The 24,286-nt window shown below is 29.1% G+C and overlaps 1 protein-coding gene across 1 annotated transcript in view; it reads left to right on the top strand.

The window, feature by feature from the left end:
* Positions 1–1,057: 1,057 nt before the first annotated feature.
* LOC134834390 (partitioning defective 3 homolog) overlaps positions 1,058–24,286 on the top strand; it is a 43,716-nt gene continuing 20,487 nt past the window's right edge. Inside the window, exon 1 of the mRNA XM_063849037.1 lies at positions 1,058–2,221. Coding sequence (XP_063705107.1) covers positions 2,102–2,221 — 120 coding nt within the window. The 5' untranslated portion in view covers positions 1,058–2,101. The remainder of the gene's footprint in view (positions 2,222–24,286) is intronic.

The following is a 24,286-nucleotide window of genomic DNA, read 5'->3' as shown; positions in this document are numbered from 1 at the left end:
ACAACAAAAATGTTGATCAACGATCAAAAATTTGCTAAAATTTTGTCATTTTATATGAAAATAATTATTTCAAATTTTTTTTTTATTTTGCCCCCCCCCCATTTTATTTTCAAAAATTTTGGACTTTATTTTTGATTTTCTTTGAAAAGTTTAAATCGAGTAACATTAAAAAATAATCCATCAATTTTTTTCAATAATAAAAATAAAATTTAATGGTATTTAATACTTTTTAATTTTTTTTAATTAAAAAAAATATTAAAAAATAAAAAAAAATAAGAAAAATAATTTTTTATTTTGAAGTATTTGTATTTGAAAAAAAAATAAAAATAAAATTTTATGAAATTTAATATTTATTTAATTACCTTATTATTTTTCTAAATTTTTACCAAATTTTTACTTATTTATTTTCAAATAATAAAAATAAAATTTTAAAAAATAAATAAAAAAAATGATATATTTTTTATTATTTTAAAATAAAATAATTAATAAAAATTAAAAAAAAGAATAAATACCTAAAAAAATATTTTTTTATGATTTTTTTTCAATTTTTTTTACTTCAAAAAATAAATCCAAAAATAAATAAAAATAAGTAAATTCAATTTTACAAAAATAAATAAAAAAATTATAAATTTTTTTTTATTATTTTAAAATAAAATAAATAAAAGTTTAAAAAAATTAAAAAAAATAAATAAATTAAATAAATTTGTAAAAAAATATTAAAGTTAAAAATATCAAAAATTTCCAACGTTCCAATTCATTCAAAAAAATTCAAACGAAAAATTTCCCTTCTCTCCAATTCCACAAATGAACTGCCATCATTCACTAACTGGTATTTCCTCCCTTCGAAACAGTCGTTATTTCTCGCATACAGACACATTCATTCATCCAACTCCACACACACAACGCTCGCAAGCCTGTTTGGATGAATGAAACAACACACAAACACACAGACAGCCGTACCTTTTATTTCAAAAAACACATCGCTACTTCAGGTACAAACTTCAGTCGAGTTCAGCATGTCTCAGTGTTATGTTTAAATACTCGTGCATTCCGTAAATAAAGTTGAGTGAGGGAGACTTAAATATCATCAGCATACAGATACACAAAACGAAACGAAACGAAAAAAAAGCGAAAAATTCAACGATTAAAATGTAAAAATAATAAATTATTTGTGAAATATCCCGCGGAAGGAAACACCATCGACCGAGAATTAATCGAGAAAAACGACTTGCGATAAGAAAAAGTGTAAAAATTATTATTAAAAAAAAAATTGAACTTAGTTCGTGTATAGTTCGTATAAAGAGAATGACGCGTTTTAGTACAACAACCACTTGAGTTTGTTTCACCGTTTCTCGGGCTGGCTGGCAGGCATGAGTAATACACTTACTCATACAATAATGGCAAACACAGAGAAATATTTTAAATAAGTACCTCGCCATTTATTGCATTTTTTTTTGCTTTGTCGTGTTTTTGTAATGTGAGTTTAGTGCAAAAAATTGCAATTTTGTGATGAAATAAAAAAAAAAAATTATCTCAAAAAAAATTTAAAGCGAAAATTAAGAAAAATTCAATAACAACAATTTTTTGTATGTTAGAAGGCACGTTGCCATGGTAGTTGCCATAATAGCCAACAAAACAAAAAGTTCAAAGTGATTTTCATTCCACGAAGCTTTACGGATGAATTTGCGTCACCGGAGCAAAATTTCGTGCAAAAAGCACCAAAAAATTTTGTGAACAATGTCAAATCAAAGATTTTTGTAGTGTAAGACCTCCATCATCATCATTTATGCAAAAAATCATAAAAAAAAATTGAAAAGCATAAAAATATTACGTTCCGCCAACACAAAAGCAGAGTAAACGAGGACCTAAGTGAGCATAAGTAATGAAAAAAGTGCACGTAAACAGTCATACATGTCATTATTTGTTCCAGTGAGCACAAAAGAAGAAAAAAAATCTTATCTCAACAGCTAATTCCGACAAGAAAGAAAGGAATCTACATGAGAAAGGAAGAAAACGACACAAAATAAATAAAGAATTGTCAAAGTTTTGAAAGAAGAGAAAAGATAAATAGTGAAGAAGCAAAAAAAAAATTGTCATCATCATGAAAGTTACAGTTTGCTTTGGACCAGTACGCGTTGTCGTCCCTTGTGGCAACGGCGAAATGCTGATACGAGAACTCATTCACGAGTCAATCCGGCGTTACAAGAAAGCATCCGGCAAGGTATGTAAAAAAAAATCAAACATCCGCGCTAAATTTCACATTTTTATGCAAATCAACAATCCTTACATGTCAATCTCATCAGTTTTACAAATTTACATAGAGAACGACAAAAAAAAGCTTTATAAGGCGAGAGAAACGAACATAAAACTAATAAATTGACCTTGAACATAAAGAATGTAGTAATAAAAACTTGTTTCTTGATTAAATGTGTGCGCGGTGTCGTCGTCGTCGTCGTCGTCGTAACATCGTGACGGTGATTCTATGCATCATAGCAAAAAAAAACCGTTTTTAAAGAGAACTTTTCGTGTGTGAGTGTGGATAAAATAACAATAAATTGAACGGTTGGTACTTGAGGTTGATACTTGAATAAATAATTAACAGGCACTGCACTGAATGTAAATATTTGTCGTTGCAGTTGTTGATTCGACACTGATTTTGAATGGTATTTGTGGGTGTAATAATTGGAGGAATTGTTATCATGTGGACATTTATTGGGTTGATTGGAAATAGGACAATGGAATTTAATTTAAGACAAATTTTGAGATGGAATTTTTAAGGGATTTATGCTTAAAATTAGAGTTCTTTGTTTCATTTAATCTCTTTGGGTTTTATTAAAATATTCGAAATTCAATAATTTAATTATTAATTTAACAATTTTTTTTAAAGAATTTAAACCGATATTTTTCAACATTGAAATTTCAGTTAAAAAAGCACAGAAATCAAAGTTTTTAGTAAAAAATTATGAAAATGATCGTTTTTAATTAATTTTAAAAAAATATATAGGTATATTTCTCTTATGATTTTTTGAAATTAAGTACCAAAGTATGCAAATTTTGAGAAAATTTATAAAAAAAATGTACTCTGTGGAGAATAAAAAATTTATTTTTTTTATTCGAATCCTAATTTTTTTAAATTTTTATTCTGATATTTAAAATGTTAAAAAAGTCTATAGAAATGAAAAAAATAATTTTTTGTACCTATCTAAAAAAATTTTTGAAAATTAAATTTAAAAAATTAAAATTATTTAAAAAAATTAAATAATTAATTAAATAAATAAAAATTTAATAAATAAATTGAATTAAAAAAAATATTAAATCTCAATATTGACTTATTTAATTTCAAGTTTTTGACGATGTTTTTAGTAAAAAAAAATAATCTTAAATTATTTTTTAAAGTTTTCGTTTGAAAAAAATTAAAAACTAATTTAATTTAAAAATATGCTCCTGTACATCCTGTACATGGTTTTGATGAATTTTTTTCGCTAACATCTTTAAATGGCGCCTGTACATAGTTGAGCTATTATTATCAAATTTATAAAATTAGTTAAAATTAAATTATTTAATTAATGTATTGAATAAATAAATAAATTAAATAATATAATTTAATTTTAATTAATTTTGTTTAATTAAATTTAATTTTTACTTTCTCAAATTAATGAAATTTAAATTAAATAAAAATAATAATATTAAACGAAAATTTAAAAAAAAAAATAGTTTTGGATTAAATTTTTTTTTTACTTCAAACCTCGTCAAAAACTTGAAAAAATTGAAAAAATTACCCAATATTAAGATTTAATATTTTTTTAAGGTCTTTTAATTTTAACTTTAATATCATTTTTCGGACCTAAAGATGAGATTTTCCTGAAAAAAAAAATGTATGCTTGGTTTGAATTAATTAGAGAATTTTTTAAATTTTATTTTATTTATTTAAAATTTTATTTTTTTTTTGTCTAAAAAAACAGAAGTACAAAATGCAACGTAATTTAATTTTATTAAAAAAAAAAACAAAATAGTGAATTTTAACACTTTTTAATTAAATTTTATTGACAGTCAAAGACGAGCAAAAAAATTTGCATCAATTAATTTTGAGCCATAAACTGAGGTTTCTATCTTTTTTTAGCGCAAAATGTCCAGAGCTGAAAAAATATTGTTCCATCGGGATTAAATTCATTTAAAAACAAACAAAGTCATTTTCTTAGAACCTCGAAGGAATTCAATTTCATCGCTCACAAACTCACGTGTGTGATTTATTGTTTGCGACAATGACTCATTTAACGCTACGTTCTGCTAGCGTTTTTACGACTTTTACACGACTAACGACAACGATAAAGGAGCACAACAATTGCATATTGTTTCGTTCATTTTCTTTTTTTTTTTTTACTTTTATCACGATTTGAACTGACAATCGACACGAAACCGGTTATGAATATCAACAAAGAATGTGGCTTTTGAGAAATTCTTGTTAATCATCATTCTCATGATTTGTTTGATTCAAATTTAAACTCTGGATCGTTGCGTGCTTCTCATTCGGTATTCTTCTCGCGGGACACAAGACATGAGTCATTATAACTCGATTCTTTTGTTCATTCTATTTTTTTTTCATGTTTTTTAATTAAAATCTCTTTTTTTTTTTAATTTAAACCAAAGTGGTTGTCCACAGTAGCTCTGAAAAAGTACAATAAACTACAATTAATGACGATGTTACTGTTTTTGTCGTTATTTTATTGTTTGTCGGTTCGTAGATTTTTACACACACAAAAAAAAGTTGAGCAGAGTTCAGCCGGTAAACAAAACAAAAAAAAACAACAAAGAGAGCACGCGAGAGTGAGAGAGAATAGTTTTTATGGTCAAAAAAGCGTAAAACCACGCATTGCTGTACTCTTGTTTGCGTTACGACTCCTATTTTGGCAACAAAAATTAAAATAACAAAGCCGCGACACACGCATGCAATGTGTCTTAATTGTCGATTGTTCATGTAACGAAAGCATTTTTTGCTCTGTAAATTGCATGACAAACAGGTATACATCAAAATTATTTTAACTGGATGCAATTGTCGCCGTAAATGGATTATCATTCGTTCAAACGTGATATTTACGATAAATATTGGCTTAAACTCTCAAGAGTAAAAAAAAAGTAAAAATTTCATCTACGGAGGTGAGTCAGATATCAACAATGCAATATGGCTTTGTTTATTTTATTGCAAATGGAAAATAATGCAATAAAAATAAAAATATTGTTGCGGATCATTTCAAGCCCAGTTTTTTGTCCCACATATATGCGCCGTTTTGATTATTTAATTAACGGTCATGTATGGAAAGTGCTTCAAAGAGGATTAAAGTGTTCTAGTTTTTATCGAATAGCCGATGGATTGTTTGCTTTAGCGTGAATTTATGGGATGGATTGTGGATTTATGGGAATTTATCAACGAAAAAAGGTTACTAACATACAAAGTTGTTTACACTCAATGGCTTAAAAGAGTGACAATTTTCGTTGAAAGGATTTTGAATGCAAAAAATTCAATTAAAACAATTGGTTCTTAAAAATTTTTTATAAAAAATATCTTTAATGAATTAAAAATAGATGAACTTAACCATATAAGGCGCCATCCATTTACGGCGTCGGAAGTTTGAACTCTTCAAGGAGTTTCGATGGATAATCCGAAGGGGGAAAGGGCGAAAATACGACGTCGCATTTCAATTCTTCAATTTTTTCAATTTTTAAAAAAATATTTAAGTGCTTCAAAATTTTTTGATCTGTTTTTCAACTTACTGAGTAAACATGTACAATTTTTCACAAATTTCCATATAAATTTGAGCTAATTTTTAACAATTTTTCTTGAAAAAGGGGGGGGAGTATTTTTCTAAAAAGTACGTCGTAAATTAGGGGGGGTCTTTAAATTCCGACGGTTTCCGATTATAGGGGGGGTGGGGGTCAAAAAATGTCCCTTTTTATCCGACGCCGTAAATGGATGGCGCCATAAAGGATTAGATTAACTTCTTGAGAATTTTAAAGCAACACTTCAAGGAGTCAATATAATCCTGGCGAAAACGAATTCAATTGATCCCTTGAGGTTAGATTGAGACCTCAGGAGTCAAATTAATAAATTTGTACTTTTAAGGGCTCAACCTGATCCGTTAAGGAATCAACTTGATTTCCTTTTGAGTTGGTCTGCGCTGACCCTTTTTGACAAATCCCTTCAAGAGGAATCAATTTGACTTAAGGAATCAAATTCATTCCTCTTAAAGGGATTTCGACATAAAAAGGGTCATCCGCTGACCAACTCGAAAATGAATCAAGTTGATTCTTTAAAGGATGAGATTGAGCCCTCAAAAGTACAAATAGATCCCTTAAGGAATCATTAAGTTCACTTAAGGGATCAATTTGACTCCTGAGGCTTCAATCTGAGTCCCTAGGCTTAAGGAATCAATCTAGTTTTTCACTTGAATGGTTAAGTTCATTTTCTTAACGTTAAACGTGTAACCTTTTTGTATAAACGTAAGGATCTTAAGTCAAGTAACTTTAATAAATCATAAAATATTTTAACTAAATTTCGTTTATTATTTACCATTTGAGGTCTAAACACCTCTTTTCATCATTTCGAACGAAATTTAGTAAAAATATATAATGATTTATTAAAAAAATATACTTGACTTAAGATCCTTTAACGTTTATACAAAATAATAGGTTACACGTTTCGTCCATAATTTGTTAAAAATTTTCACATAAAATAACTGATTTTTAATCACCTTTTAATAATTTATCAAAAAGTTCAAACAATAGACCCAAAGCCTCCAATCAGTATCGACTACCGCATACACATAACCTTTAAAATGCCGCATAAATCCATAAAATTTATCGATAATATGTGAGAGGATTATTAAAACATTAAAAATACAATAAAAACATAATTCATAGAAATAAATCCTTCCCGATAACATCATAAAGCTTTTACTGTATCCAAACACATAAGTCAAACATTTGTTTCAAAAAAAAAAAAATTAAATTTATTTCATTTGAAACAAAATTCTGCAACCACTCCAATAAATGTCAATAGAGGTTCACAATTTTAAAATGATGAAGCAATATGGCATTGCCTGAAACTAATAAATATCAAAAACAAAACAAAAACAGAAAGAAATTCTCTTTGTATCCCCTTGTTGACAATCATTCTTGACAACTAGATATAGTTTCTTTGTCTAACAAAATATCATAACTCCTTTGAAACGTTATCTTTTGCTTCAACATTAAATTTTGACGTTGGAAAAAAAATATTCTACTACAAATGAACTTGAGCAATTTATTTCCCAGGCGAGCTTGATTTGCTCGACTCGAACAAAGGCGATTATTTTATGCTAGCAATATATTTTTTTCCATAAATTTACATGCACCATTTTTCTCAATCAGCAAATCGAAGCAAGCTGCAGCAAATAAAAATACGCAATCGATGAGACAATTTTCTTCATGACTAGTTAGCTCTACACTTTGTTCGATTTATCATGTGTGGAAGCAATATCACTTTCTTTTAATACGCTTTTTATCAAATTACATTAAAAATGTTCATCTCACATGTCGCATTAGTACATTTCAAACATACATGCAACTTACTGACAAACTACTTTTTTTGCGTCACTTTTGTGAAAAATGGATATTGCGTGTGACTTGGTTTCGTACGTGGCTTTGGATGGTATGCTCGTTCATCTAAATGAATTCAATTATGCAATAATTAGCATGTGTACATCATAAATGCGGAGAAAAAAAATGATAAAGTTTGTTATTAAAAAACTTGTTAATAAAGTGGTGTTGAATGAAGTAGTCGTTCAAGGATCTACAGGGAGAAAGAGGTTAATTTACCCATTTGAGAGGTTTTGATTGATTCAAGGGTCAAATTGACCTCTTTTGGGGTTAAATTATCATCTTTAGGGGTCAAATTAAGATCTTCAGGAGCCAAATTAACCTCCTTAGGGGTCCCATTAATCTCTTCAGGAGTCGAGTTAACCTCTTTTGGGGTCAAATTAACATTTTCAGGAATTAAATTAACCTCAAAAGTGTTAAGTTATCTTCTGAAGGGTTAATTTGATTACTCAAGAGGTTAATTTAAGCCCTTTAAGGAGTTCGGATTGATTCAAGGGTTAAATTAACCTCTTTAGGGGTCACATTAATCTCTTCTGTGGTTAAAGAGTCAAATTTACCTCTTCAGGGGTCAAACAGACCTTTCAGGGGTTAAATTAACCTTTTCAGGGGTCTCTTTAACTTCTTCAGGGGTCAAATGAACCTCTTCAGGGGTAAAATAAACTTCTTCAGGGAATAAATTAAGCTCTTTAGGGGTCCAATAAGCCCCTTAAAATATAAAAACTTTTTCAATGAGTCTTATCATACCTTTATACTGTGAAATCTAAAGCTTCCTCAGTAAATGACGAAAACTCTTCTCAACTTTCATCTCAAGTAAAAGCTCTCAGAACTCACTTAGCACTTCCAAAAGCTCCCAAAGGTCTTCTTAGTTTGACTTTCAGCACAAATTAGCATATCACTGATCAAAAGTTGAAAATTTCCATTCTTAGAATTTGTATCTCATAAGCACATGATTTACAATTTTTATCATCAGTGAAGCATTTCATTTGTAAAAATGATAGAAATGTGGTTTATTGCAGCCACATAATATTAGCATAGTTGACATTTCTTTTTCAATGAGTACCAATGGGAAATGCAATGCACGAACAACAGTAGTTACGGAAGAAAAGTTGATCAGCTTCCGTCTTCGGTACACCGAGAAGATTAACTGAAACCTTATTCATGTTAGGTTGGTGTTTGTTTACATCTAATGCCATAAAAGAAAAGTCAATGTCTTGATTTGACATCAGAATTAGAAGCACTTTAAGTTCTAAGCGTATTTATCATATTTCAACCATCTAATCGTCGTTTCCAAATAATTTATGATGCATTTGTTGCGACTCATTCAATATTCAAATGTTGTCGCAGGTGCAGTAAGTTGGCATTCGGATTCTCCCTCGTCGATTCGTGGCATGAAAAGCAATAAAAGGTTGCATCATGTGGATAAATAATAACAAAAACAGTTACCTGAGGTCATAGGCAAGTGAAGCAGCAGTTCATTTGTGGCGGGAGGGCGGTTATTTTATTTTTGTTATGTTTTGGACACCTGCTGATAAATTTTACATTTACGATGGAAATGTAATGAGAAAATGTGCAATACAAACATCTTTTGTGTGCTGGCAATCATACACATGTTTAATGACTTTATAACTAGTAGCGGATAGAGTAGAGTTTTTTTGCTGTTTGAGTTAAATTCTCGGATAAATGCAATGTAGGTATTGTAAAGGAAGCATGTTTCGCAATAAGTTGAGAAAAGTGCGAGAAAGAAATGTTTTTGATTTGATTTTACTTGAAATCGAGGAGCTTAAAAATTTTTTAGAGGAAGAAGTTACAATACAATACAATATTTTATTTAACCAGGACTTAAATTTATACAATAAATGACATTAATTAAAGGGACTTGATTACTAACTTATCATAACATCTTATATATAGAACTTCATAAATAGTAGATTTCTTCTTATTTGACGACAATTACTACATTATTGGACACATTAATAACTACTTAAACACTAATATCACAGCTCACGGTTTTTCTCTCATTTGGCGGTTCGTGTGTGGTGCAACAGGCAGTTGACATTTTGTGAAGTTTGACGAAAGATATACATGAAACGAAACATAATAAAACGATAAACAGCCAAAGCGCGCCAGAAATTCAAAAAAGTTTATTTTTGACTCACCTATTGAGCCAACTCCGGTCGACGATTGAAGTTGTCGGTGAGTTTCTGTAGGAACTCTTGGATGGTTTCCATTTCCGCCATCTCGTGAAGAGGTACTGTGGGAGTTCAAAAGGTTAATATGATCCCTTAAAGAGGTTAAATTGATTCTTCCAAAAAGGATTAAATTAACTTCTTAAGGGATCCTATTAACCTCTTAAGCTGTCAGTTAGGGGTCTTTTTTCCTTTTTGAGGGGTTAAAAAAATTCTTGGGGGGTTAATTTGATCTCTTAAAAGGTTAGTCTGTTCCATTTTGAGCTTATGAGACAATTAGAATCCAATCAGCTTTATCTTTAAGCTTTTAACTGAAGAACTTTATTCTAAAAATTCGTAAGTTCAAAGTATCAGATTTACTGAAAAACCCTTGAAGGTCATATATAACGTCCTCTAAATGCCCTCTAAAGTTTTTTAAAGATAATTTTACCAAACTTTTGAAAAAAAATTGTAGAAAAATTTTCCTGATGATTTTTCTCACATTTTTCTTCAATTTACTAAAAATTTCGTAAAAATATCATTTAAAAACTTTAGAGGGCATTTAGAGGTCATTATATTTGACCTCTGAGGGTTTTTCAGTAAATCTGAAGCTTTGAACTGACAAATTCATAGAATGCAGTTCTTCATTTAAAAACGAATTAAAAAAGGGCTTCTTCTCAGCCTTTTATCGCCTTTCCAAAAGGAAAATGTCTCCATTGCAAGACGATAATCCCACACACACAAAAATATTGCGAACAATGCAACAAGGAAATAGTTTTTGGTTAAATGTTTGTGTTGTACCTGATGTTAAACATCGCATAAACCTACATGACAGACACACATATATGAAAAACTTGCGAAAACTTTGTTTTTGTGGAAATGTTACCTTTACCACGGTACAATAATAGCTTTGAGTAATATAATAATAGCAGCAATAATAGTTTTGTTTTAGCAGCAGTAATGAAATCTAGGGGATTTCAAACATTTCGTCGTCGTTCGCAAACCGAAAATATCGTTGTGGTAACTCTTTTGTTTGAACAGAGAATTAAAATGTGGCTTTTCCGAATGACGTTTCTCCGAACCATTATCGCATCATCATGTTAAAATTTTATGCACCTACCTGAATTTTATTAGAAAATTTTCAGAGCATTTTGTCTCTCGCTATATATTTTCAATAATATTTCTGTCATGCCATGTGTGACCGATTAAAATGACAACAAGAAAATTTAATTTAATTTTATTCAAAACACATGTAGGGAAAAACGAACAAAAAAACTTTGATTCATGGCTCGTTTGCTCGAACATTGTTGTAATAATAGTCAAGTAAGCTTACAACGTTCAAAGAATTTTGCTCCAAAAAATTTTCTCTGATAAAATAAAAAAGGAAACATGCCATGCTCTAATCAAGAGGTGCGACATTATTGAAAAATACAAAGAAAAATATTGAAATTGGAAACATTTGGGACACAATTTCGCTTTCAATATTACTACTCTTCACGAACGAAGGCACGCACTTCAATTGAACTGAAACAAAAAAAAATAAAATTGTAAAAAAAATAAACAAGATAATATCATATTAAACGCCCTCCGGCAAACAATTGTCTTTGTAAATATATATTGGAGCTCGTTTAAATATTTTTTGTCAAGTGTTTCAAAAGCGCCTGTTTTTTTTTTTGTTATGGGAAATGACACAAAGAACTCGCTTGATTGAAAAGAACAACAAGGTACGAGATTAATGTGTGAGATTGTGCGCCAAGGTGTCAATAAAAGGCATCACGTAGGAAATGATGTCATTTACGTTTATTACTAAATAGGCGGAATGGTCCCCTAATTTCCGAAAGCTCTTTTTTAATTAAACCCGAGTCTGTTTCACATCAATCAAGAACTCGAAGGGTTTTTAATGGCTTTTGGAAAAAAAGATTCTTATCCGCAATGAACCCACCTTTCTTTCTCTTTTTTTAAAAAAAAGAAGAAAATCTAATTTACACTCCTCTCGACTGAATGAGCGATATATACAATTGAATTGAATTTTAACGTTTTTTTATAGTTTTAATGACGCACTTCCTGTATAAGGTCTTTCGTGACAAACAAAAAAAAAGTGATTTGTACTGAGTATAAAAAAATTACTCAGTTTATATTGATAAATGTGAAAAATCCAAGCTTTGGCGTATAATTGTGAATATCCTGTTTATTCCCCTTTTTTCATGGTTCTGACCTTGATAGCGGTAGATTTTTAATTTATGTCTGAACCTTTTCTATCCACAAAATTTGTACAATGTAAACAAAATACGTCTCTCGTTTTAAGGCGCCATCCATTTACGGCGTCGGATAAAAAGGGACATTTTTTGACCCCCATCCCCCCCTATAATCGGAAACCGTCGGAATTTAAAGACCCCCCCTTTAATTTACGACGTACTTTTGAGTAAAATACCCCCCTTTTTTTAAGAAAAATTGTTAAAAATTAGCTCAAATTTATATGGAAATTTGTGAAAAATCGTACATGTTTACCCAATAAGTTAAAGAACAAATTATAAAAGTTTGAAGCGCTTAAATATTTTTGACAAATTTAAAGAAAAAAATCTTAATTATAGAGAATTTATACGACGTCTTTTTTTCCTTTTATCCCCCCCTCCTCCTACGTCGAAAGCCATCGGAAATTCACGGACCCCTACCCCCCCTCAAACTTCCGACGCCGTAAATGGATGGCGCCTTAACGCATGAGACATGAAAAATCACATTTTTGGCTTTTTTAATGGATAATTTTAAAAATTTATGGAGAAATATGTTCTTCTGGAGATGATAAACCTTAAAAAAACAATCCAAATGGCAAAAAAATTTGACCTAAACCTTCAATTATTACTTAGAGATTGAAGGTTTAGGTCAATTTTTTCCTTTTGGATTGTTTAATTCATTTCCAGAAGAACATTTTTCTCCATAAAATCGTTAGTTTTCTAAAAAAAAGCCAAATATGTGATTTTTCATGTCTCCATGCGTTGAACCAAGAGACGTGTTTTTTACATTGCAAGTACAGCGAAGAAGAAACAGAAAATTCCCAAAAATCGATGAAGCAAAAATTTTCGCTTGTGGTTGCTTTGACACATTTTTGCCATCGGTTAAACTTTAACCGTTAACATGTTCTTCGCTGAAAGCTGATCTACCACATGCTAAGGTTTCATCAAATATATATTTTTGAAATTAAATTCAGTATTTCATATATGCGAGAAGCCCCATAAGAATTGGTAGAACTTAAGACAAGACATGCAGATGCGATATTCCATTACCGATGTAAGTTGATATTTTTTTCCCACAGCTTAGAGACACTTTAGTTTTCAAGATGTTTCCGTCTCATTGTTTCTATCGCATGTCCTTAGAAGAAGAAGAAGCTCTTTGCAGAATAATTACCTAACGAGATGCAACTCGTTTCTTTATGCATCAACAATCGTCGTCCTGTTAATTTCCGACATTTATGCATGCTTCATACAAAATGTTTACAAAGATGTTTCGACATGTATAAAAGCATTTATATATCATTTAATGCACGAATAAGTACAGTATATGGGTTGTGCTTTAATTTGTCTATCTCTCTCTCTCTGTTTCTTGTTTGCTGCAACAAATACAATTCAAACATTTGAGTTCAAGATAATTATTAGGTAGGTACAACTTTAACCTTGATGCGCTCTTCTATCGATTTTCCTTAACATTTTTTACGTCTGTGATTAAATCTTGTAACAAAGTTGCGAATGTGGAAGTTATCATTAGAAGAATTAAAGAAGCAGTAACAGGTGGTCCATTCGTGATCTCTAAAAAAATTTTTTTTTAAGAAGTTATGTGTTTGAGGAGATTTTACTTTTTGTTAACCTAAATGTCTGTGGAGATACGAGAAATACCTTTCTACTGAATTGTTTTTTGCATAAAGACATTCCAACATTGTTGCAAAAATTTCGCTTTCAAAGAGATTTCTATCCACTGCATTCATGAGAAAAAAGTTCATTTTTAACGACGTAACCTTTATGTTGCTTTCTTTCATTTTTGTTTACGTTAAATTATGGAAAAAAAACTTTATTGCATTCACAAAATTCAAATTTTCTTACTCCTCAAAGAAATTAAATTCAAAATTCTCATTTTTTACTCTTCAAAGACAAACAATTTTATTAAGAGATTTTTTAACTAAACTTCTCATTTTCTTACTCCTCAGATAAATTAATTTCAAATTTCTCATTTTCTTACTCCTCAGATAAATTAATTTCAAATTTCTCATTTTCTTACTCCTCAAAGAAATTAAATTCAAATTTCTCATTTTTTTACTCCTCAAAGAAATTAAATTCAAATTTCTCATTTTTTTACTCCTCAAATAAATTAATTTCAAATTTCTCATTTTCTTATTCCTCAAAGAAATTAAATTCAAATTTCTCATTTTCTTACTCCTCAAAGAAATTAAATTCAAATTTCTCATTTTTTTACTCCTCAAAGAAATTAAATTCAAGTTTCTCATTTTTTTACTCCTCAAAGACAAAAAATTTCATTAAGAGATTTTTTAGCTAAATTTCTTATTTTCTTACTCCTCAAAGAAATTAAATTCAAATTTCTCATTTTTTTACTCCTCAAAGAAATTAAATTCAAATTTCTCATTTTTTTACTCCTCAAAGACAAAAAATTTCATTAAGAGATTTTTTTAGCTAAATTTCTTATTTTCTTACTCCTCAAAGAAATTAAATTCAAATTTCTCATTTTTTTACTCCTCAAAGACATAAAATTTCATTGAGAGATTTTTAAGCTAAATTTCTCATTTTCTTACTCCTCAAAGAAATTAAATTAAAATTTCTCATTTTTTTACTCCTCAAATAAATTAATTTCAAATTTCTCATTTTCTTATTCCTCAAAGAAATTAAATTCAAATTTCTTATTTTCTTACTCCTCAAAGAAATTAAATTCAAATTTCTCATTTTTTTACTCCTCAAAGAAATTAAATTCAAATTTCTCATTTTTTTACTCCTCAAAGAAATTAAATTCAAATTTCTCATTTTTTTACTCCTCATGTAAACATGTGAACAGACAGACAGAAAAAATGAACAGATATCCCCAAATTCCCATAAACTTTTGAAACGAGCCACGAGCATTATAACAATTGAACTTCTTCAAATGCTGTTCCATAGATTATATGCTTGCAAAAATGTTAATCTGCACAATTTCTTAAAAAAAAAAATAAATTGAAACGAAAAAAGAGTAATGGAAAATCTTCCGTTGATTAAACTCTCGTTACATACCGCTTGTGGGCGCAAAAAGCCAAGTTATTTACTACTCGCATTCCGGCCATCTCTGCTGCTGATTTCACTGGAACCCGACGACGTCACATCTATTCATTTCATTTCAATTTAAGTAATTTCAATGCAATTTGAATGAAGAAGAAAAACGAAAGAAACAAAAAAAAAAGTCGGATATATGCAGCTGCGTTCCGTTTTGTAAGTACAGTTGAAAAAAAAAATTATAAAAAAAGAGAAAAATGTTAAGAAAAAAATAACTGAGATAATAAAAATATATCACACAAGAAAAAAAAAACAGAAAAATAATATAAAAACAAAGAATCTCCTCGAAGCAATTTACGGCATTATTCTCGCGAAAACGCAAAACAATAAATGCGGTGACAATGGAGTAAATGTGAAGTATTCCACGCGTCTTTAATGGACTTGACGAGGGTCTGACGAAGATGCCATTTAAATGAAAAACGTTCCTCACAATATTTACAAATTTATTTTCTGGTCTACTAATTCAAACATCTCTAACGAACTCGATTCATTTGCCGGATGAATGTGGAAAATGCAAGAAGAAGGTAAATAAAATTTTTGCATTCGATTTTATTTTAATTGCAGATATCGAGTATTACTTGAAATGTAAAGGGTCAATGCGTCCTTTCAATTTGAACTGGATGAAAAGTAAAACAAATTATTAATTGCACGTCTGACGCAGAGAACCTTTGAAATGTTGTAATATTCAATTCAAATCATATTTTTTTAAAATAAATATAGAAATGTGTTTTTTACAATAAATAACAATAATATAATGGATTACGTCGCCTTCGCGATGCATTTCTGACACATAATTTAAATAAATTTTTGTACGGCACTTCAAGGTTCTCGCGTAGGCTTTTTTGTATTAAGTAGCGTGTATTGTGCGAGTTGCTAAAATGTGTCGCATGTGAATGGAATAGGGAAGTTAGAAATAGCTTGCTAGATTGATTTCAAGTCTTAATGGAACATTAACAAATTTTCGATTTTTTTTTAATTTTTGAAGTAAAAATTATTTAAATTTAATTTAATTTAATTATATATTTTTTTAATTTAAATTTTTTAAAATAAATTAATAATATTCAAATTGAAAAAAAAATTAATTAATTAAAATTTATAAAAAATATTTATTTAATAAATTTTATACCTATAAAAATTAAATAAATTTAATTAAATTAATTCAAAATTAATTTATTTTTTTTATTACTAAATTTAATTTAATTTAATTTTAATAAATTAATTAATTATAATTAAATATAAAATATATTTAATATTTTCATTTTTTTATTTTAATTTTTTTAATTTAAATTAATAATATTTAAATTAAAAAAAATAATTAATTAAAATAAAAAAATTAAAATATTGAATATATTTTATATCTTAATAATTACAAATATATTTTTATTATTTAAATTAAAATTAAATTAAATTAAATTTAGTAATATGTAATAAAAATAAATTAATTTTGAATTAATTTAATTAATTTTTATTATTTAAAAAAAAATAATATTCAGATTTTTTTTCTTAATTTTTACTTTTTAAATTAAATTAAAAATATATAAAGAGTAAAATGCAAGAAATTTTTAAAAATTCCTACCTTTCTAAGGTAAAACCACAATTTTCCGGAGAATGATCTGGTTCTGTCATCTGTCAAAATATAAACAATTTCAATCATCAAGATAGTCTCAGAAGGTTTAAACACATTTTGATATTTGACCTAAACCACAAAACCCTTATATTTGTCAACACAAACTGTCTGGACTATCATTTACAATATTCATCTTTTTATTAAAATTGGACTTGAAAATTTATATGAACTTTGAAATGCTTTAACTCAAGTTCTGTTAAAAGAATCTCTTCGAAGTTTTTTGTTTTGTGTCAAAAATATGTTCAAGAAGGTTTACGAACAAAAAATTTTAAGAAATGTTCAAAAAAAAAAAAAAAAAAAATTTTTTTCATTAAAAAAATTCTCAAATTGCATGCCTTTAAATAAATTTTAATTTTTTTTTTATTTTAAAGAGACTTCAATTCAGTTTTACGGAATGATAGACCAATTTCTGTTTATGTCATTCCATTGCCAGATCCACTCAATTAAGTGTCATTAATTTCATTCTCTTTACGTGTCGTCGCGTATAGGTTTGTTTAGACATCAATCGAGAACGAATCAAGGATATTCGTTTGACTTCGTGACAAAATTCGTGTCGATCGTTATCGCCCTTCATGAGTTGATGTCGATTTATGATTGATTTTTTTTGCCTTTGTAGTTGTCAAGAGTCTTTCAAAAAGTGATTTTTATCAGATTTTCCAACAAAAATTTTATTTAGATAACCTAGTCAGCCATGCATGCTTAATAATTGTTATCATTATCAAAAAAAAAAACGACTCTGTCGGTCCGATAGCACGTTTGTATTTTGCAAGATCAGCAAAAATAAAGGTAGTTGCTCTAACCACACACATTATTAATGATGATGATGACAGCTGTAACAATAAATGATAATTATCTCTCACTTTAAGCGCTAGAAAACATTTTATGTTGATGATTATTAAAATGATATTTACTTTTGCATGTTTGTTGTCTCATCTCACACTCTCTTCGCCTCACACCACACACATGACGTGACAAAATCAGCATATTTTAGCGAAATTGCCTTTCGAATCAGAAAATTATTTCACCACATGAAGCTATAATGAAAATGAACGAACAATAACGATCTCATTTCTTATCACATTCGGAGCACACTTCAAGCTCCGTACGTTCGAGGGAAAAAATAAGAGAACGAAAGATAAGACATGACAACAAGTAGCTAACAAAATACACAGACATGCTTATCCAAATCGACACTTGTTATTGTAATAAAGTATTTGCACAGACACACAGCTTCACATGATGCGGATTGGATTCCAGTGAATCTTACATAGTTCTTGCAAACAAAAGATTAGGAAGAACAAGTGCAAAAACAGACATATATCATTCAATCAAAAGAGTGTCGAGAACATCAATCATTGAGTCTCTCATGCTCTTTCGTGTTGTTACGATTCAATGCTTGGGATTTTTTGGAGCTACGATAAGTTATTCAAAACGGAAATTACCACAAAAGGAAGGGATCTGCCACGACATCGTTCCCTAATAATGTGTTGAATGGTTGAATGTTCAATTGAAAACTCGTAGGTTTTAATGCAAAACATTATTTAGCTTCACATTACCCGACTTCGTCATTTCATCGAAAAAAAATATGGCATGAGTTTGGTATTAAGAACTTAGGCCAAAATAATCGAAAACCCTATATTAAAAATTCTGAAATGAGCTTTAGTTTTTTTAGGCACTTTTAGTTTGGGTAGGTATGCCAAAGAGGTACTTGAAAACCCCAAAGCCTACTAAAAATGTCTAAAATCTCAAAAACTCATTCAAGAATTTTTAATTTAGGTTTTTTCGATTATTTTAGGCCTAATTAGTATAAAACCATCAAAAAATCTCATGCCATATTTTTTTTCGATGAAATCGGGTGATGTGATGTCATTATTTTAACCACGTGATTTAATTAGGGTAATTTTTTTAAACCACGTGGTTTACTTAATTTTTTGAAACCACGTGGTTTAATTATTTTTTTAAACCACGTGGTTCGCTTAATTTTTTTAAACTACGTGGTTTACTTAATTTTTTAAACCACGTGGTTCACTTAATTTTTTTAAACCACGTGGTTCACTTAATTTTTTTAAACCACGTGGTTCATTTTTTTAAACCACGTGGTTCATTAAAATAATTCTTGAACCACGTGGTTTATTTTTTTAAACTATATTATTTAAAACGTCAATACCGTCAAATCCAGGGTAAAACCGCATTTTTTCTCCGAAATGCGGTAAAAATGTAATCTTTCAATAACACAAAATCGAGAGAAAATTTTGCCATGAATAAGGAGATGGCAAGAAAAAAGGGTACGTTATTATTTTTGACAATTGAAATTTGAATTCAATAAATACTCTTATCACCATTCACGAAATTGGGTGCTTTCACATGAGTGTCTGAAATCAAAGGATTAACAATTTGTTCCTTCTAAGGAAATTTTCTTTGTAAGAACACTTTAAATATTTATAAAAAAAATCGTGTCTCGCAGGATTTTTTTTTACAAGAAATTTCTGGGAGATTTTTCAAGAAAAATGTCTCAAACAATAAAAAAAAAGAAATTTTCAAGAATTTGCAAAAAAAAATACTTTCCTCATGTAAATTCCATTGAATTTTTTTTTGTTTTATGTCGGTAAACGCGCATATTTTGACAACCCATAAAAAAATAATATTTATTTTTTAGTATGGAATTACCACTCCTTTCTCACATATTTTTCGTGTGTAAATCCTGTCTTTCTTCTCGTTCTTCATTTTCCTTACTTCAAACAAATATTTATGTATGAATTTATTTATAATATTTTTTTCACATGAAAAAAGGATTTTACTCGAGAAACAACAACTACGTGATTGTTTCTGACGATACTTTATCTGCAAACTCGTTTCAACGGTCAATCATCGGCAACGATGAAGAAAAAGTGTTATTTATTATGGATCGCACCCCGATACAGTTCATGCAAGAGAAAAAAAATAACTTGATGGGATAGTTAAATTAGATTTTACACATCAATTGATGTAACATAGTTCTGGGCCTTGAATGTCGGTTACGTAACGATGATTGTTATTTACGAGTCGGATCATAAAAATATGTAAAAACAAGGAGGAGTGAGACGAAAAAGAACAACAAAATATAAATTTTAAATGCACGGAACCATTTTATTACCAGCATTTTGGGATAAAACAAAAAAAAAATGGTCAAAAAGGAATGTTTTAAAGATGAGTGCATTGTGATGGTCGTCAATTACACAAAACTGGTAGCTATACAAAGCAGGTAGTTGTGGTGCAGATGTTCCATATGTATGAATGAAATTTTCTTGGAATGTACGTGTGTTCATTCCCAATGCCTCGTTGAAACAAAAAAAAAAGTGTTCATCATTATTTTAATTGCTTAGAAAGATTGTTCATCGTAGTCTAGAATTATATTTGAATTTTATGAACTACAAGAAGAAAAAAATTCCTTTTATGCGTGAAACATTTCATCCACATTCATGTCTTTATAATAACCATCATCATCACAGCATGAAATTGTATCGCATACCTTTCATCATGCGAGTCATCATCGTCGTGGTAAAGTGGATTTTTTTAATAAAATAAAATTTTATAAGAACAGAGCTTGAAGTCTCTGGATTCGATTTACGAATGCACCGTCTTCGTTTCATGTTATTTAAATGAATGCAATGCTCGAAACAAACAAAATACTCGTGAGATTTGTTACGCACTTTTGATGTATTAAATTCTGAAGAAGAAAAAATAATTGCAGGAGCCTTTTAATCCGCTTTCTCAGTAAATATCTTGTATAATCCACTTGACGCATCCTGATCCATTCATTACGGCTTTAAAACCGGTTTTATACAATTTAGATTAGGAATTGTGTTTGTCGAGCTTTGATGTCTGTCCGTAAGAAGAGATTTCACAAAAGGTCACACTTTTGGAAGGTTTCTTAGTAAACGTCAATGGGCTTTAGCCAAACTGTCGTTCAAAGTAGGAATCGAATAGGTTTCTTTGGAATTACTAATTTTTGTCTTGTTAAAGATACTCATAATTTAATTCAAATTCACAAATGGTGAGATGTGATAAGGAAATATTTAATTTCAGACAGGAATTAATTTAACCACTTAAAGAGGTCTATTGTCAAGCGATTAATTACATCCTTTGAGATGTTAAATTAATCCCTTGAGAGCTTAAATTAACTCTTTGAGTGATTGAATTAATATCTTCGAGTGGTTAATTTAAACCCTTAAGCGATTAACTGAATCCCTTCTGATATTTCCATCGACTACTTTTTTTTAGAAGGGATAAAATTAATCGCTTAAGGGTTAAATTAATTCGAAGGTATTAATTCAATCACTCAAAAAGTTAATTTAACCTATCAAGGGATTGATTTTACATCTCAAGGAATTAACGTTCTGTTGATGAACTACTTCTAAGGAGGTTAAATTAATCCCTTATAATATTAGATTACTACCTTCTACAAAATAAGGGATCAATTTGAACACTTCTAAATCCGTAGGTTGGTACAAATAGTTTATTACTCGATCTTGTAATGCGAAGTCTTGCATCTTCATTCGTTTCAATAACACTTCTACTCTGTAACCCCAATGACTATGAAAACTCAATCAATTAATTAAACAATCGCTTTATTCTTCCAAAATTATCCAAAATATCTCCAATACGTGTCAGTTAGGTTTGTTGAGAAGTTTTCGATTTTTAGATGTTGAAATCTCAGTTTGTAGCTTCATAGATGATATCACAAAAGTTCAGTTATTTTTTTTAAATAGTATTAGTAAATAGTAATAGTACTGAAAACTCAGTCTGCGTCTCCGGATTCTCTGAGTTACCATACAGTGCGTAAAAAAGCTAAGCTAAGTTTAGTCTTTGATCAGAGCCTCATGATTATTTTTTTTTACTACTATGCAAATCCTCCTACATCAGTAAACTGTGTTGATAGCCTCTTGAAAAATAATTGTTAATACTTACCATGTCGAGTATTTTCCTGCTGTAAAAAAAAATTAAATTGCAAAGATAAACTAAAAACCACTTACCTCATCATTTCACGATAATTTTCCACTCTTTTTTCCTTTTTTTTGTGTCACTGTGCCTATCATCTCGGCAATCTACATTGAATACCGCATAGAGTTGCTGAGTTCATTAATCTTCTGATAGTCAAACATCAAACTGACACATACACCAAGCTTCACAACTTGTTCAGGTATCACGCCTTCTGCATCCCTTTTGTCCTAATTTAATCTTTGTTTCGTTCGTTCGGGTTTTTGTTTTAATTTTTTTTTTGTATGTGTTTGTTTGAGTTTTTTGCTCTCGTATCCTTCCAGCCTTCGTTCCTATCTCAACAAACAAACACAGAGGAAAAAAAAAGTTGACATGAATGAAGGGAATGAACAAAAAATGAGACAACATGCATCTGTGAGAGTAATTATGGGTCCTTCTTCGTGTTTGGTGCGTGTGTTAGTGCGTGTCAGGAAATTTATTAATAATAAACAGAAAACCACTTGTTATGTTTTTTCTCCGCTCTTTTTCTCATCGTGGTCAGAAGATCGTTAATTTTTTTTCTCGTTTTCAATTTTCGAAGCGAATCCAAAGCAATATTTTACAATAACTGCCATTGATGTAACACACGTCTCTTGCTGTCTCTGCATTTTGACACCACATTCAATAAATATTCGTTAAAAGTAACAAGTGTTGCATAATAAACAGCAAAATTCCATGCGACTCTATAATATTGGCTGTCATTGTACGAACTTCTATTCTAATATCTTGCAATGTTACTCTGGCATGTGTGTGACATGTGTTTCAATTGACTTTTCGGAATAATGCGTGACTTTGACAAGGCAGGCATTCGATTCGAAGTGAAAGGGAACGAAGATAAAGACGGAAGCTGATGACTTTCTAAAAATTTGGACCGTTAATGTTGCTTTGATGAGACAAGTCGAAGCGAAGAATTGCTTAGTTATGCTCTCAATTTTCATGTGACCGTAAACTGACACCTCCTCGCTGCGGTTTTTCGTTTGTTTCACAGTCAGAAACTCATTAAATAAACACGCTTCGACGAATTGTAATTTTTCACGAGAAATTTTGTTATTTGATCCTTTTTTGTGCGACGCGAAAGAGTTCAGAAACTTTGCTCAAAGGTTTTTTGTTTTGTTTTGTATTTAAAGCACTCTCTTTAATTTTTTTAAAGCAAACATTAGCTTTTGTTGATATAAAGTCGTAAAAATTAAAACGGTTTAAATCGTTTTTCTAATTTTCATTGAGCAAATTTTTTAAGAAGCTTTCAGAAAATTTTAATTTTAGAGCATTTTTTGTAATTTTTTTCAATAAAATGAAAAAATGTTCCAATTATCAATTTTATAAGTTATTTTTTGATCAATTTAGATTAAACGATTTAAGATTAGATTTTTTTATAAAAAAATTTACTTACCTAAACAATATTTTTTTTTCAAAATTTTGGTGAAATGACCTATTTTTGAGGCCCTCAAACTCCTACATGAAGATTTTTCGAAATTTTTATTTTATTTTAATTTTTTTTTTTTTTTTTTTTAAAATAAAAATTTCCATGTTAAAATTTGTTACCATGAGAGATTTTTCAAAATTTGTATTTTTTCTTAAAAAAAAATTAAAAAAAAAATAAAATTAAATATAATAAAATAAAATTAAATATAATTAAATAAAAAATTTAAAAAAAATTTAAAAAAAAAATAAAAATTTTGAAAAGTTTCCCATGGAAACAAACTTTTAAATGGACATTTTTCGATTTTTTTTCCATTTGATTTTTTTTTATTTTTGATTTAAAAAAAATAATAAAATTTTCGAAAAGTCTCCATGCATCAGTTTAAGGACTTTAAGAGAAGGTCATTTCGTTCTACTGGGCAACAAAATTTTTTTTTTAAATTAACATGATTAAAAACTGAAGATTTTAACTTTTTTTTTATCTAATTGAAATTAATGAAATTTTTTAAATTTTCTTCAATACCTAATTAAAAAATGAGCGAAACTTAAAATCAAATAATGTCTCACTGTAGAAAAAATTTCTCCTCTCGTTTCTTATAAAAGACACAAAATTAAAAGAAAAACAAAAAAAAACTTGTTTGTTCATTAAAGAAAAATATAGAGACATGAAGGATGTGCTCTGCAATGACGCCTGACATGGCAGCACTTTGGGCAAACAAATAAAAAAAAATGAGAAACAACTTTTCTCGAGAGCTATGCATGCATCTTAGCTGAAATGTGGGACAAGTACGCCGGATGGAGAAGCTGCATTGTTTCACTTTTAATTGTCTAAGTTTTTTTTTTGTTCTTCGTCATTCCAGTGTTTGACAATCTTTTGTTTTCACAAGATTTAATAAAAAAGAACGAAAAACTTTTCGTTCGTCAAGTTAATGAAATATAAATTCTTATAAAAACAAAACAATTATTTGACTTTAAACAATTTAGTGATGCACAAAATTTGCATAAAAATTACCAAAAATCTCGCTTTTTAACAATTTTAGCGCGAAACGACGACAATTTAATTTTAAGTTTCGCATTTTCATCTAAAACGATAAATTTCCTCCAAAGAAAGGAGTTTGTCATAA

This window comes from Culicoides brevitarsis, chromosome 3 (assembly GCF_036172545.1).
Source record: "Culicoides brevitarsis isolate CSIRO-B50_1 chromosome 3, AGI_CSIRO_Cbre_v1, whole genome shotgun sequence".
Classification (NCBI taxonomy): domain Eukaryota; kingdom Metazoa; phylum Arthropoda; class Insecta; order Diptera; family Ceratopogonidae; genus Culicoides; species Culicoides brevitarsis.
The sequence above is the reverse complement of the archived record's forward strand: the minus strand, read 5'-3'. Positions and strand labels throughout refer to the sequence as shown.